Source organism: Oncorhynchus gorbuscha, linkage group LG17 (assembly GCF_021184085.1).
Source record: "Oncorhynchus gorbuscha isolate QuinsamMale2020 ecotype Even-year linkage group LG17, OgorEven_v1.0, whole genome shotgun sequence".
Taxonomy (NCBI): domain Eukaryota; kingdom Metazoa; phylum Chordata; class Actinopteri; order Salmoniformes; family Salmonidae; genus Oncorhynchus; species Oncorhynchus gorbuscha.
The window spans coordinates 25,738,944-25,755,985 of NC_060189.1; the positions used below are offsets into that span (position 1 = coordinate 25,738,944).

At 46.7% G+C, this 17,042-nt stretch overlaps 1 protein-coding gene across 2 annotated transcripts in view; it reads left to right on the forward strand.

Moving 5' to 3' along the window:
• Window positions 1-17,042, forward strand: part of LOC124001500 (kinesin-like protein KIF26A) — a 139,412-nt gene that overhangs the window by 74,230 nt on the left and 48,140 nt on the right. For both annotated transcript variants that reach the window (XM_046308320.1, XM_046308321.1), the window contains exons 3-4: window positions 7,635-8,111; window positions 15,307-15,515. In XM_046308320.1, coding sequence (XP_046164276.1) covers window positions 7,635-8,111; window positions 15,307-15,515 — 686 coding nt within the window. The remainder of the gene's footprint in view (window positions 1-7,634; window positions 8,112-15,306; window positions 15,516-17,042) is intronic.

Below are 17,042 nucleotides of genomic sequence, written 5' to 3' on the forward strand. Positions count from 1 at the left end.
TACACACGACGCAACACAGAGTGCTTGCATACAGCCATTAGCCGTGGTATGTTGGCCATATACCCCAAACCCCCAAGGTGCCTTATTGATATTATAAACTGGTTACCAACACAATTAGAACAGTAAAATAACACCTCTGCCTGCTGGGAGTGGGTTCTACTAAGCTATATGGAATGTTTTAAGAAGGTCAGGCCAAAGATCATTTAGCTATTTGATTTAGAATTTTAAGAATGATCATTTTTGTGCCTTACTGCTATTAGCCCAAACAAACGCATTGAATAACAGATTCACTACATGGAATAACACATAGTCCCCAAAACAATGGAAAGGAAGTTTGTTCTGAGGTGTCTGTCCTATTTCGGGGAGATATAAGAACGATCAGGAAACATATTTTGAGAATTGAACCCCTTTATTTTTGGCACCAAACAGTCTCCATATATACTGTACTTCAATTCCTTTTTCAACTGGTACCGGGGGACCTTCAGACGAGTCTTGTGAGGCCTGTGGGCATCCTAGAGCAAAACATGTACGTGTTCATGAGTCTCACCTTTCCACAGAGGGGTCATATTAGTGTGTAGCCCAAACTGTTCAGACACTACAGACAGAAGTTAGCAGATCAGCTGTACCGACTTCAGACGCTTTTGGGGGTCGTAGAGCAAAACATTTGTAGGCCAAACCATTCGACACTACAGATGATTTTGTGAGAAGACTGATTTTCTTGGCAATGGGGTCCAGATATCATCATGAATCATGAAAATAGGGCAGTCTAGAGTACTGTAGCGATGTTAATAAGCTACCTCAACTGAGAACTTAGTTATTTTGTTTAGTCAAGTGTGAATTAAGTTCTTCAGTGGTGGATATTCTATCTCTGGAATTATGTTCTTATTTTGTCATGCAGACAAATAACACAACTCCAATGCTGTTGTTAATACAGAGTTTATGCTTGGGAAAGTGTCCCATGTGCTACACACAGACAGGCAGGGCAGCAGTGAGCATCTATTTGATGTGGTTTGATGACCCTCCCAATTTGTGTGGCACAGGAGAAGTTTCCACAGAGGTAAACAGCATGCTAGTGTGAGATCCTGACTCATTGTCTTCTCTAGCTCCACAGCACAGGACCTGGGTGGTTAAACTTAATGATCTGTTGTCCTCTGCTTCTACTGGTGGTTCAGCATTAACTGAAGTCAAATTAGATCTACGGGTCTGCTGAGGCTGTCCAGTGCACTGCTGCTCCACGGGATGGCTGAGGGGTGAGAGAGTTGAGGGCATGAAGGGGGAGGGATTACTGCTAGATGTGGACCTTTTACCCTGGGAATGTAATCTGTCTTAATGGCCTGTGGTCACCCAGGGCAGGCCTGCAGCTGTGCTCGTTTTTCTCTGGCCTGGCTGTCAGGGAGAGCCCAGGCTACCTGTGGGAAAGTAGGCCTGTTGGCAGCTCTCGTCCTCACTGTGGGATCTGTCTGTAGGCTCCTGTGGTTTATTGGGGCCTAGTCCCATTGGAACACACTGGGACAGTACTACTGACAGGGCCAAAGGTGTCAGAGAACAAGTCAACAGATACGGCTCAGACTCTCTTAAGCTGTCCTTATGGAGAAATAAGAGAAGGGAGGATTTCCAGTTTTTAAAAGGTGTTAGATGAAGCAGCTGTGTTGTTGTGTGTTCCTGTTGGTTTTATACGCCGCTATAGGAAGTATGAAAAACTCTGCCGTATTCCATTGTGTTAACAGCAATAATACTGTTGTGAATGGGCTCTAGTGTGGAAAGACAGCACTGTGTTGACCTACTGAGTCATCGGGGGAAAGTTTCCCTGTACAATAGTGTAGGAGAAAACTGGAAGAAAGAAGGAACAGGAGATTGCACAATTGAATCTTATGAAGTCTACTTTTGGGTGTGCTGTGGCTGTACTGCCTCTTGCTTCCTTTAACTGAATGGCCACCACAACACAGAGACCTGCTCTGTGGTGAAGGTCACTGCTCCCCATCTGACAGGCGCTCCGCAACTCAATGGAATATAAAATATCGTTTCCAAGAGTGTTCTACTTTTAATGGAGCGTGTCTGAAAGTCTTTAGTCTGACAAGGGGCCTCATGCATATGAAATCGCTATGATCACTTCCTTATTTAAGTAAGTCATGGTTCGGCTTTCTGTATCCGGTCGGCCGATCTATGGCTGAATTTCATCAGACGGCAAACGTAGGTGCCACAGGCACTTCTTTTCCATTGCATGCTGGCCTATTTTCCATAATAAGGCCACAGCATCTGACTTAATTCGTCCCCAGAGTTTAATAAAGATCCTCGTTGACAGGCAGTAAAAAAACACAATGACCCACAAGCCGCCAGCCAAGGGGCACAACCTCAACCTGCCTCCCTCTCTCTCTATCCATGTCCCTAACTCATGCTCACTCTCTTTCTGGAGTGCTTGTGCTCTGAAAACCTAGTAGTCTTCCACTTGTACCCAACAATGGTCGAAGACGCTCAGGCCTTCATGTCCGTCTCAATGGATGGAACACTTGTATTGTGTTGATGCAGCTCTCAAACTGGACTATTTTTTACACTCACTTGCACCTGTCAGCAATAGATCACATGGATAATAAAATAAACGCATCAGGCCTCAATACATGCATAGTACAGTATGTCATGTCTCATGTATTCCACATTATGAATTACACAACTTCCTTGGGTCATCGGTTTGTGATAAAAATATATTGCAACTTGCCTATACAATCCAATTTTGTTATCTGTACATCGGAATCAGATATCACCTAGGAAACAGAAATTGGAAACCGTTTCCTACAGACAGCATTCATTTTTGAGGTGTGCATTTCGGAGAGTTTTGACAGGCTGCAGTTCAGGCTGAAATCCTTTAAGGAATCTTAAAACAACAGACAGACAGAGAGTCAAGGTCATGCCTATTTTTGATTTACGGCCTGCTTTCCTCATACCTGATGTGGAGATAATCACATATTATCTGCCCTTCAGACTCTCCACCTCAAAGATGGGCTAGCATCATCATCTCCACTATCATAACCATCATCATCACCATCAGCATCACCATGATCCACTTCCTACCCCTGACCTCTAGCTCACTCTTCCCCAGAGCATAATGCTCACAGACAGACAGCTTTACAAGGGAAACTCACTCGCTAACCTCCAGAACCTCCAGAATAGCAGGTGGGCTGAGCTTTGTGGCTGGTTTTATTGGCACTCCTAAATCAACACCTAACAATACATGGAGGGAGGAAGGTATAGGATGTATGGGAGAGAAAGAAGGAAAGAGGAATTGATTTATTACATATAGTCATGCCCTGAGGTGGGATAGGGTTGGCTTGGTGGGAGGGTGAGTGGTGTGGAGCCGAAGAAACCAGGGTGGGTTACTCTGATTATGACTACTCACAGCCAAATACGTTTTCTAGACTGAAGCGTGTCCGTGGTGATATGTTATCCCCGCTCTCTCTCTCTCTCTCTGATTTCTCCCCTGATTTGTTACAGACCTGGGTTGAAATAGAATGCCTTCACATTAGATCCCTCATACGTATCAGTGTCTTTCTCCAAAGCTCAATGGTGTTTACATTTTAAGCCTCTTTACATAAATGCATGTTCATGTGAATTTTCTCCTAAATCCTCCTAAGAGGATAATTGTAGCTAACATATCCTGCATTAGCCAACATAACCCCACCCAACACTATGATAAGAGCTGTAGGATGATCTACAGAAGGAGCTAGTTATCCCAACTATCCCAGCTTTACATACTAGCTATGCATTGCCAATAGTGCCACTATCATGTAATTAATCATTTATCAGAGTATAGCACTAAGTATATAGTGTTAAACCCATTTTATCCCATGAAAATCCATATTGGAAGAGGACCAACACAGTCGTGCCCAGGGCCAATCCGAGCAGCTGCCTCTCCTTGGGCAGACCTATGTGCTGTGTGGTCCTCTCTCTAGATAATCTGCTTGGTGATCTATCTCTCTCATCATGAGGGCTGGATCAGTACTGTAGGTAGATCAGTGAGATATCGGGACTCCTTACACTGCTTAGAGAATTAAGATGATGATGTCCCCTGCCCTTGCTTGGCTGTTATTGTCCCAGCTGGGCCGGGACAATACCAGTATCAAATCAAATTTATTTATATAGCCCTTCGTACATCAGCTGATATCTCAAAGTGCTGTACAGAAACCCAGCCTAAAATCACAAACAGCAAGCAATGCAGGTGTTGAAGCACGGTGGCTAGGAAAAACTCCCTAGAAAGGCCAAAACCTGGGAAGAAACCTAGAGAGAAACCAGGCTATAAGGGGTGGCCAGTCCTCTTCTGGCTGTGCCGGGTGGAGATTATAACAGAACATGGCCAAGATGTTCAAATGTTCATAAATGACCAGCACGGTCAAATAATAATAATCACAGTAGTTGTCGAGGGTGCAGCAAGTCAGCACCTCAGGAGTAAATGTCAGTTGGCTTTTCATAGCCGATCATTAAGAGTATCTCTACCACTCCTGATGTCTCTAGAGAGTTGAAAACAGCAAGTCTGGGACAGGTAGTACGTCCGGTGAACAGGTCAGGATTCCATAGCCGCAGGTAGAACAGTTGAAACTGGAGCAGCAGCATGGCCAGGTGGACTGGGGACAGCAAGGAGTCATCAGGCCAGGTAGTCCTGAGGCATGGTCCTAAGGCTCAGGTCCTCCGAGAGAAAGAGAGAATTAGAGAGAGCATACTTAAATTCACACAGGACACCGGATAAGACAGGAGAAGTACTCCAGATATAACAAACTGACCCTAGCCCCCCGACACATAAACCAGCATAAATACTGGAGGCTGAGACAGGAGGGGTCAGGAGACACTGTGGCCCCATCCGATGATACCCCCGGACAGGGCCAAACAGGAAGGATATAACCCCACCCACTTTGCCAAAGCACAGCCCCCACACCACTAGAGGGATATCATCAATCACCAACTTACCATCCTGAGATGGTAAGTATCGCAATACTCGTCAGTATCGTGACAAGTAAACAAAACATGAAGCAGATTTCACTTTAGGAAAACAGCCCTAAATCTCAGACACACCTGTAGAATTGTCAAACGTTTTCCTGCCGACAGTACTTTGCACCCCTTAACAGTGTTGGCAGTCAATCTCTTTTGTGTTCACACAGCAAAGACCTTGGAAGTCGTCAGCCACTCAGCCTTGTTAAAATACTCCAAACCAGAACGTGTATGTAGCGTTGTTTAGTAATGCATATCCATGCGTATTGCTTATGGTCTAGATTCCAAGCTATGTGCGCAAATGTTGCAATTTTTAGAAAGCCATTGTTGATACTAATCAGATGGTCACAGCTAGATAACTACCTAGCAAGATGATTATCCCATACTGCCAGTGCCAGCCAATAGCCAAATGTTTAGCTAGCTAACATTAGCATATCCCCTAGCTAGCACAACATAGCGAGCAAGCTAGGAACACTGCACTAATTTGGCAGCTAATACAGCCAGCTGTTTCATTGGAACTAGCTAATCCATTGTGATTTAATTATAATGTCAATACTAGCTAAAGTGGTTAGCTAGTTTGGAGGAAGTATTTAGGGTTGTGTGCGATGCATATTTACAATTATCTAGTTACCATCCCATAGCCTACATTGCATATGAAGTGTGACTGGCTCATCTGTGGATTTACGTAGAAAATGCCCTCTATTAAAAAAAGAAATGGGTTGGCTCTCCCGTGCTCTCTCATAGGCTCAAAGTGAAGTTGTTGGCCACTGAGGAACATTGCGATTCTACAAATAGAAATGGCAGGTTTGTCGCTATCGGGTCGGCACGCAGCAGGTACCGCTTTTGACTTTGCAAGAGAAGGAACGGCCTCCCACTGTGATAAGTACCGTCAGTCTGTCAGTTAGAAGCATCCAGAGTCACATGTATTTATTTTCTAAGCTATAGGACACAATATTTGACATACAGCAGGTTTTTAAAAAGAGTTTGTCGTCCCGGCCCTTATAAAAGGATGTGAAGTGCAATATTACATTTTACATTTACATTTAAGTAATTTAGCAGACGCTCTTATCCAGAGCGACTTACAAATTGGTGCATTCACCTTATGACATCCAGTGGAACAGTCACTTTACAATAGTACAATATATACATAAGGATAGAGAAACTGGTCAGTTTGTATTCTCTCTGTAATGATACCCATTTATACTGTAGGTATAAGGATAGGGGCTCTAAGATAGAGGTCACCTAAAAGTCTCTGTATTGACTTGCCTTCAGAGGGAGGAGATTTAAAGGCTACGGGTTGTCTCTATGGAGACTGTTATATTGGACCTGCTGTATTAAGTGGCACTGCATTAAAAGCAGTGGATTGTTGTTTGGCCAGGCCGTCTCACTCCTCCTGATCACCACAGAGGTTCACTGGGACAGAGGCCTCATAAACAATATGTATCTGTGGGCTTCTGTCTTAGAGCTCCACTCCAATGGGTGGGAGGTTACCGAGCCTTTATACCCCTTCAGAGACTGGGACTGTGTGTGTGTGTGTGTGTGTGTGTGTGTGTGTGTGTGTGTGTGTGTGTGTGTGTGTGTGTGTGTGTGTGTGTGTGTGTGTGTGTGTGTGTGTGTGTGTGTGTGTGTGTGTGTGTGTGTGTGTGTGTGTGTGTGTGTGTGTGTGTGTGTGTGTGTGTGTGTGTGTGGCAGGGTAGCCTAGTGGTTAGAGTGTTGGACTAGTAACCGAAAGGTTGTCATTGAAAATAAGAATTTGTTCTAAACTGACTTGCCTAGTTAAATAAAGGTAAAATTATGAGGAAAAGCAACGATGATGTGACTTGTAATCACTAGTGAAAGGCTGGGTGATGTGAGTGATCGTCAGAGACTATGAGCCTCTCGCTGTCAGGAGGAGATTATTTTTTCACACTGGGCGTCTTATCATATGTTTTCATACTGACTATCATAATATGTAAATAACACGCTCTGAGCTCCTAGGATCGGCTCAGCTGTTAGTTTATTTTGTGGTTCCCTCTCTAAACCCCCACAACTCCCTTCCCACCCAACTGTGAGGGACACTCCAGGAAGTCTTTTAACAGGCAGAGGGAAAGGACAAACCTCCACTGGTTTCCTTCTCTAATTTGATGCAGTGCAAAACCCTTATTCAGGTTCTGTGGCCTTAAGCAGCCTTGGAGAAAGTTGGAGAAGAGTCTGGCTGAGTTGGTGTTCCAAAGGAATGCACAGACTTTGATTGTTGGAGTCTCTCCCACTAATCCCTCAAACTCCCTTTTTGTTACCTCTTCTGATTTGCCCCTGTTGTTTGACTTGGGTCCAAGGCCCAGGCAGGCACATCCACCAGCAACATAATCTGCTGTCTCTGGTTGCAAGCAGAGCAGCTCCAAACAAAACTGAGTTCCTCGGGGGAGGATGTGAATGTGGTTAGGGCAGGCAGGCAGGGAGGGAGGGAGGCAGGGAGGGAGGCAGGGAGGGAGGTAGAGCTAGGATCACAAAGGGCAGCCTCCGGGAGGGACCACACCAATAGCCACTGTCTGACACACCTGGAAAATATTAACAACATCAAGGAAACCTCCCAATCACACTGATATGGAGATATGACGTAGTCTACCATGTTTTTTTCTGAATGGGACCATGTTAAGTCTCTCTCTTTATTTCCTCTACAGGACCCTGGCTACGCAGCCTTCCTATTCGACCAGCTCCAAGTGCCTGGGAGCCATGAGGGCTGCTGTCAGGTGTGTTCTACGCCTCTCCACCAGCTGAGGCAGGAGGCCCTGCAGACAGTAGGCGCCCCGCACGGGGCCCTGACCCTGAGCCATGACATGCCTGCTCTGCCCTCCACCACCCTCTCTGGGCAACCTCATAAACTGACACTCTCCTCCTCCAATGCCCAAGTGAGGCAGCCTTCCAAAGCCCATGCCCAAGCCCACACCATTCTGCCCCTGAGGGAGAGTTGGCACAGGGGGCAGGACTGTCCGCAGGGCTCCTCTGTCTCTGCTGGGCCCAAGACCAGTGTCCAGGTGACAGTGGGGGGAGGGCAGCTGACTGGGACCCTGGGATCGGTCACCATCCAGGCCCAGCAGTACCTTGAGGGCATGTGGAGCATCTCCAGAGTCAACAACTTCCTCCCTCAGCCCAGCCCAGTATGTATTCAGACCTTCAGAACTCATAATTATCACTATTGATACAGATACACTATGTCAAAGCACATCTAGGGATATTTTGTATAGACAGCTTGTTACTCTTGTCAATGTTGTTTTCAAAGTTATTTGTGAACCTTGGCTTGAGAACTTTGAGTGAACAAAGTCTGACATTGGAATGATTACATCTCAGACCTTTAGAGAAATGAGAAGAACCTCACTCAGACCCTGGGCCTCAGAACTCTGCAGGAGAGGTGACCTCTCATTCCTCAGGAGTCATGGCTCCTGGGTGGTACTGGCTAATTGGGGAGACCAAGACTAATGTACTGAACCAATGACCACCTTACAATCTTGCTGTAAATCCTGTCTCAGGCATACTAAAGTATATTGCTCCATACAGACATATTCCTGTAAAGCGCCTGTGTGTAGCTGGTGAGATGAGTCAGGCGCAGGACAGCAGATATGAATAATGAAAGCAATTTTACTCAAATATATCACAATACACATCGTATAAATACAAGGCCACAAATATGGACCGCAATACAATAAACAATTACTTACAAGCAAACATGAGGGTTAAATAATGAACAAGTAATTGGAGGATTGAAACCAGATGTAAGACAAAGACAAAACAAATGGAAAATGAAAAGTGGATCGGCGATGGCCAGAAGGCCAGTGACGTCGACCGCCGAACGCCGCCCGAACAAGGAGAGGGACAGACTTCAGCGGAAGTCATGACATTTCACCATGTCTTGTACTATACTTTATTCCAGGGTTATCATTATGGGATGCTGTCCTTTTTATTGAAGAGTTTTCTTCCTGCAGCGAGAGAGAGAGAGGGACATCTGGACCAAGCCTCTAACCTGTCTCTTATACATTGCTGTGACATTCTACACTAGGGAGTCTGAGAGCACTGAGCAAAAAGCAGTCGTCAATTGCTAATATTTTCTACTTCTGTCATTTTTATGTTCTCAATCAGAAGCTGTTTGTGGCTCCTCCATTTTATTTCTGTTTTGGCTTCTACTTAATATGGCATTGAAAATCGCTGTCCCGAAAATTGCACTCAATTACGGCATCCGTCAGTGTTATTCCTCATTCTGGACTCTGAAGATTACAAACAGGTTTTTCTCTTTAACTGTCAACAAGTGCTTTTAGTGGCAGTTTATGTGAGGCTTCCAGAATAATTTAACAGCATGTGTGCAATCTAGGGCAAATCAAAAGACCTGGCATATAGGGAGAGAGACTGACTTGTGTTCTCCTATGCGTCTAAAAGCAATTAGAGCCGATGGTAACTCGGATGAAGCTTTGCACAATGCCACACGGCTGGGCCTGGGCCTTCTCAGAGACACATGTTCCTTCAGGATACCACGACACAAACTGCAGAAAGTCCATTTCTTTCATTAAAACAAGATCCCTCAGAATGACAAAAACCCGCACAGGCCATAGATGATATGGAGCTGCGCTGTGCCCTAAAGGCAAGTGCTTTAATTCACAATTCCCTACTTGAATACTTTGTGGGACGAGTGTTGTGCTCTGTAGTGCAGACAAAGAAAGTCAGATAGGTGCCACCTGTTTGACAGCAATCTTACAGAGTGTCTTATTCCAAGGGCTTTACTGCTCAGACACACCAATAGCGTTTGCTGGCCGGGAGTACTTAGCACCCGTGAACGCAATTTGTGAACCGTGTGCTCACCGATTTTACTAATAAAATTGCGTGTTCGGCAGACGAACGCTAGATTCATTTTCGGTGTGATGTGTGCCAGCCTTAAGGCTCTATCTAGTCTACCAGCACACAGCCCATTATAGGACGCCATGAAACGTTCACACAGTGAAAAGGCTCTGGCTTGGAATTAAATGTGTGTTCATTTACACTACAGTTAACAGCTGGGGCAATGGGCTCACTGAGAGACTGAGTCATATTTGTGTTAAATGGAGGAAACAACACATCCGTCCTCTGGAAGGTCTGCTAGAGAACTCCAGTCTCCCAAAAACCTGATGAAGCAAAATCAAAGCATCTGTTGTTGAATTCCCCCCTCAGTTGATCATTTAACACCTATGAGTTCTAACCTCTGATGTCGGATTTAGTTAGATAAACAACTCCGTCATTCTAAGCCGTGCAGACAACAGTGTGAGTAGTGAATACTGAACTTAACAGTGGACACTATAAAATGACTAATTAATTGACACAAATCTGTGATTTGCCCTCTGCTCCACAATCAAATGCACGCTAATCTGCTAAAACCGAGTGCTCTTGACCCTGGGGGTTTAGAGTGTGTTGTTGGCCGCTAGTGGCCCTGTGTGACCTCTCACACGTCTGGTACCCACTGGCCCTGTGTGACCTCTCACACGTCTGGTACCCACTGGACGCCCAATGGACCATCTGGGCTGCTGTCTGCCACAGTACAGCTGGGCCTGCATGGCCCCCGGCCACACAGGGAGAGAGAGAGTGAATGATGGCGGAGAGCGAGAGCGAGAGAGAGAGAGAGAGAGAGAGAGAGAGAGAGAGAGAGAGAGAGAGAGAGAGAGAGAGAGAGAGAGTGAGTGAAGGATAGAGGAGGGAGAGAGAGTGAAAGATAGAGTATGGAGAGAGTGAGTGAAGGATAGAGGGAAAGAGTGAGTGAAGGATGGAGGAGGGAGAGAGTGAGTGAAGAATAGAGGAGGGAGAGAGTGAGTGAAGGATAGAGGACGGAGAGAGTGAGTGAGGGATAGAGGAGGGAGAGAGTGAGTGAAGGATAGAGGACAGAGAGAGTGAATGAAGGATAGAGGGAAAGAGTGAGTGAAGGATAGAGGAGGGAGAGAGTGAGTGAAGGATAGAGGAGGGAGAGAGTGAGTGAAGGATAGAGGACAGAGAGAGTGAATGAAGGATAGAGGGAAAGAGTGAGTGAAGCATAGAGGAGGGAGAGCGTGAGTAAAGGATAGAGGAGAGAGAGAGAGAGTGAAGGATAGAGGAGGAATGAAAGAGTGAGGGATAGAGGAGAGAGATAGCGAGTGAAGGATAGAGGAGGGAGAGAGTGAAGCATAGAGGAGGAATGAGAAAGTGAGGGATAGAGGAGAGAGAGAGAGAGAGAGAGAGAGTGAAGGATAGAGGAAGAATGAGAGAGTAAAGGATAGAGGAGAGAGATAGAGAGAGTGAAGGATAGAGGAGGGAGAGAGTGAAGCATAGAGGAGGAATGAGAGAGTGAGGGATAGAGGAGGGAGAGAGTGAGTGAAGAATAGAGGAGGGAGAGAGTGAGTGAAGGATAGAGGAGGGAGAGAGAGTGAAAGATAGAGTATGGAGAGAGTGAGTGAAGGATAGAGGGAAAGAGTGAGTGAAGGATGGAGGAGGGAGAGAGTGAGTGAAGAATAGAGGAGAGAGAGAGTGAGTGAAGGATAGAGGACGGAGAAGAGTGAGTGAGGGATAGAGGAGGGAGATAGAGTGAGTGAAGGATAGAGGACAGAGAGAGTGAATGAAGGATGAAGGAGGGAATGAAAGAGTGAGGGTGAAGCATAGAGGAGGGATAGAGCGAATGAGAGAGTAAAGGATAGAGGAGAGAGATAGAGAGAGTGAAGGATAGAGGAGGGAGAGAGGAATAGAGGAGGAAAGAGTGAGGGATAGAGGAGGAGAGAGATAGAGAGTGAAGGATAGAGGAGGGGAGAGAGTGAAGGCATAGAGGAGGAATGAGAAAGTGAGGGATAGAGGAGAGAGAGAGAGAGTGAAGGATAGAGGAAGAATGAGAGAGTAAAGGATAGAGGAGAGAGATAGAGAGAGTGAAGGATAGAGGAGGGAGAGAGTGAAGCATAGAGGAGGAATGAGAGAGTGAGGGATAGAGGAGAGAGAGTGAAGGATAGAGGAGGGAGAGAGAGAGTGAAGGATAGAGGAGGGAGAGAGTGAGTTAAGGATACAGGAGGGAGAGAGTGAGTGAAGGATACAGGAGGGAGAGAGTGAAGCATAGAGGAGGAATGAGAGAGTGAAGGAAAGAGGAGAGAGAGAGAGTGTGAAGCATAGAGGAGGGAGCGAGAGAGCGTGAAGGATAGAGGAGGGAGAGAGTGAGTAAAGCATAGAGGAGGAATGAGAGCGTGAAGGATAGAGGAGGGAGAGAGTGAGTGAAGAATAGAGGAGAGAGAGAGAGAGAGAGCGTGAAGGATAGAGGAAGGAGAGAGTGAGTGAAGCATAGAGGAGGCACATTTCTATTTGAACTCTTTTCTGATGAGTCCATCCTATACTGTTCAGTCAAAAAACATTTTCTAGGGCAACATTTAAGGAGAATCAAGAAAGAAATGGATTTATTGTTGTGCATCCCAGTGTTCCATCTACTGTATACACTCCTCCACCATTTGTAGTTGTTGCTGAAGCCATTGGATCAGGACGGGCCCAGATTAGCAGGGTTTATTTCACCTCAGCAATAATGGCCTGTGGGACAGTGGGATCAGAGGTCACCGGGGATACCTACTAGGCTCCGGCTCTGAGAAGCGAATGCTCTTTAGAATGCTGATGGGAAGGGAGTCACTGGCCCGAGACAGTCTGTATTGAAATCATGCGGCCTCTTCTTCTCCCCCTCATTGCTGGGAAACAGGACCTATCGGCTGTGCGGGGTGCCAGGGGGTTGGGAGTTGAAGGGTGGTAGGTCCCCTCATTACTGACACTCAGTGTAAATGGCGCTGGACACATGGCACCACTGTCAGTGCCTAATTATCTGACCAGGGCCCTTAACCAGGGACAGCAGTGGCCTTACTGGCCTACCGCCTTGTAGAGGAGGTTACTTGAAGATCTTAAGTCCTGAGTCTCTCTCCTGACAGGCATTATGATGTGTTTTTCAAAATCATATGGGTGTCTGTGTGTGTTACAGTGAGCTGTTTATTCTGGTCACACCCCACAACATCCCTCCACCACCCTCATACTCTACCCTCAATGGGCTCCTCAAACCTGCTGCCATTTTTATTCTAAAACCTGACACCAGAATTGGCTTAATCTATGACAGGGTTGTGGATGAGCTGTCCAGATAGGCATCCTGCCTAAGTGTGTGAGGTATTTCAGTCTTTCTGGATGATGTGACATGGGTACACCTCTCTGGTATGGGTTGAGTTCCTGTTCTGTCACGGACACCCGACCTGCTGTCGTGAGTCTTTCCACTCCGCCAGGTGCGTGTGAAGAATCTACGCTCGGCTCATTTCAGTTTGCACCTCGTCTCTCCATCACGCACTTCACAAATCATAACCCCGACATGTACATGTACAAGAGGCCCTCGCTGTCTCACAACCCACCAACCACAATGTTGGACTTTCAACACAGCCAAAGTGCCTAAATAAGCATGTTCAATGATGAGACTTATTTCCACGGATATCCGGAACAACACAGCACAGGTGTCTGGCATCTAAAGAAAATAAGTCAATGTGATTATTAATAAGCAGAGGTGGCACGCTGGTTAATGCTCTCTGAGGTTACAGTCAATGAGCAATTCCCTTGGGATTCAAAACAACCACATTTGATTGTGGTGATCATGACAAGCTTATAGTGTCAGTGCTTGTGCTGAGATATAACCCTACTGCCGGAGGTGCCTGTGTTCCTGTGAATGTCTGAATGTATGCCCCTGCATGCTGATGTATAGCACTCGCATGTCAGCTATGTCATATAACTAGATCAGCTGTCAGCCTCCGTTGATAGATGGCGCACGCCGGTAGAACACTTTATACAAATATTGTAAATGATGTTATTTTACTTACCAAACATGAATCTAGGGCAACCATTGAGTAAGTCAATTTACAGAGGGACTGGATAGCGTTGACAAAAGATATACTGTGAAGCCTCATGCCGTGTTTGACTCCAGGTTGCTGGTTACCCAGTGTGGAGGTGTCACCAGGATAAATGTAAATGAAAACTAGAGGCTTAATTCGACCATTTGTTTTGGGCTGACCCACAAAACTGGTTCTTGTCAAGTTTCATTGATCACTGTACAGTTGGATATACTCGTGGTTAGGGTGAGGATTAACCCTGTGTTGTCGTGGTGCACCTGGTAGGAACAGGGATGTGTATTATGGGCTGCCTGGGTGATCAGTGGACCAACTCTCTGGCCCCCTTCCCCCAGGCTAGCACTCCGAGAGCAGTCTGGGACCTGCCTCATCACCCCTAGTCATTACCACCTGGGGCCTGGGGCCTGGGGCCTGGGGCCAGGCTGAGGCAGCTTCCTTCTGCTCCTGACTCATACCCCAGCTGGCAGGCAGCGCTGCAGACAGGCTATGCTCTGTTACCCCTCTACATCTGCACCTTAAGCATACCTTCACAGAGCAGTAGCCTATCAGAGAAAAGGGTTGCATCTACTATGGTATTCCACTGCTTATGCTTTGTGTGTAGATATGGAGATGTCTTTTGTTGTTGGATGGTAAATATTTATTTTCCTGTTTAAATCAAGCTGTGCGTTACAAAGCTGCTCACACGTGCCAAATTAGCTGCTGATGTATGTATATGGCCAATGATTTAACAGCTAAACTGTAATTAGATGTTGGCTATCACTTAATTATCATTCACACCGTGCATCCTCCTTAGTGTTGCCAGAATTAAGCAGTCCAGTCCAGTCTAGTCCAGTCCATTCTAGGAGTCCAGTGTAGTCCAGTGTAGTCCAGTGTAGTCCAGTCCAGTGTAGTCCAGTCAGTCTAGGGCAGTCCAGTATAGTCCAGTCCAGTCTAGTCCAGTCCAGTCTAGGACAGTCCAGTGTAGTCCAGTCCAATCTAGTCCAGTCCAGTCTAGGACAGTCCAGTGTAGTACAGTCCAGCCTAGTCCAGTCCAGTCTAGTCAAGTCTAGGACAGTCCAGTCTAGTACAGTCCAGTCTAGTCCAGGCTAGAACAGTCCAGTCTAGAACAGTCCAGTCTAGTACAGTCTATTCCAGTCTAGTACAGTCCAGTCTAGGACAGTCCAGTCTCGTACAATCCAGTCTAGTACAGTCCAGTCTAGTCCAGTCTAGGACAGTCCAGTCCAGCGCCCTTGCCATCCTGTGGGGAGTTAGTTGTTGCTGAGGTGAATAACTGACACCCGTTTACTGGGATTGCCAGAGCAGCTGCCTGCCCATCTGTGGCGGAGGAGAGGAGAGAGGGAGTAAATGGGCTGGAAGAGAGGTGTTGGGGTCTAGCAGTGGTGGTTAACTCTTGAGGCCCACTCATTGCTAACTCTCTGTGTCTCTCTCTGTCGGTCTCTCTGTCTGTCTCTCTCGGTCTGTCTCCTTGCAGGCACAGGGTCTGATGGGGGACGTAGAGAAGGATGTTCCTGTCCCTGCTTCGGAGGCCCCTGTCCACAGCTCCAACTGTAGTCTGACCCCCAGCCGACAGAGGAGCTCCGTCCAGCTGGGACAGTGTGACGTCACCCCCCCTGCCCCTGGCCACACCTCCACAACCACCTCCACTCAGAGTGCATCCGCTGCAGCCTCCTTCTTCATCAGGTAACCCCACAGTACACAAAACCTGCCTTTCACTCAAATCACACCTGAAGAGAGTCTGACACAGGGCTGAGAGTGATGATGATTATGGTCTGTTGTGCTGTATCATGTTGGCTTTAAGGCGTTTGGTTGGTTGCCTCTGTAAGGCGTGCTTCTGTGGAAGGGATCTGTGTGGTGACTTGTCTTCACACAATGAGGTCATGGTTCATTATTGCGCTAGAGTCTAGCGTGATGTGGTCCTATTCCATGAGGATGTTGTCCTTGCCATGGTTGAATTATGGCATGATTTTAGGCTGTGCTGGAACAGTGTGTGGAATATGTAGTGAGTGTACATTTATCAAGGCACCAGTGCCTATGAATGGATAATGTCTCACAAAAGGGCTTAGGTTCAAGCAGTTTGTTCTTCTTTGATGTACAGCTGTGTTTTCTTTGTTTGGCTCTATTTAAAGTCAGTCAGTTTTGCCTCTCGTGCAGTTTAGCTTGTATTCAGTCTTGCTATTGTCTAAATTCCCAATGAGGTGTCTACTGCTCTGTGTATGTAGTCAGCCTCAGCAGACACTCAGTGCTCCACGCTGTGGCAACACTAATGCTCTAGGTGATATGTATGCCTCCTTTGGGAGTACAGACAGCTCTCCAATGGCTTCTCTAATGCAGAAGGATGTCATTGGTAGATTCTCAGGCAGGTTGGTCAGTGTGTACATTCACTGTCCCTGTACAGCCTCAACTCCCCAAGGAGCTGTGTGCCCCAATGAAAGTTAGCCTGAGGGAAACTGGGGGAAGCTGGTAAGGATGATGCATAGGGTTGTTAGCATGTTGCACCCTGGGAGGCAGAGGACACAGGCGAGGGGGACGTTGTGAAGTGTGATGGTATGGCTCAGCTTTCTCTCCAAATGCTCCAAATGAGCTCCTCTTGTCAACTTTAGCGGGGTCAGAGTATAGGACTGGGACTGTGGGGCCTCTCCTTTGGCAGGGAGGATATTCCAAATGCTCTTCTAAATGTGTCACTTCCTGTACATGTCACTTCCTGTGAGCGAGGTGGTGGGTCAAGCGTGAACAACGGCGAGCTGTGACCTAGGTATGGACAGGGTTAATTTCAGAAGGTGATTTATTATTTCTACTGTTTTCTTTGGACAAGGGCTCAAAAAGCGAAGGCTGAACAGCCATGTTGTGTGTGTCTCTCAGAGGGAAACAGAGGGAAAAGAAGGGAGAGGGACTTGTTTTCCCCCTCATTTGCGTCCTGGTGGGATAGGAGGGGAGGTGGTGTAAGCGTTGAAGGGTTCCTCCTTTCATTTCATCCCAGAGATACTTCCCTGCCAAGAATGTGCGTTGTTTTGCTTGGCGAGGAGACGCATGGTGATAACAGGGCTCAGTCAGCTTTAAACAGCATCACATTCCACAGGTACAGATACAGATACAGGAGAGGACGGTGGACGGCTATGTGGTGGGGATGCACTGGGCTGGACTGGAAGAACACCCACTTCCTCAGTTACTGCAACTGTTGCCTCCACAAGCACCTCCACTGTTTCCATT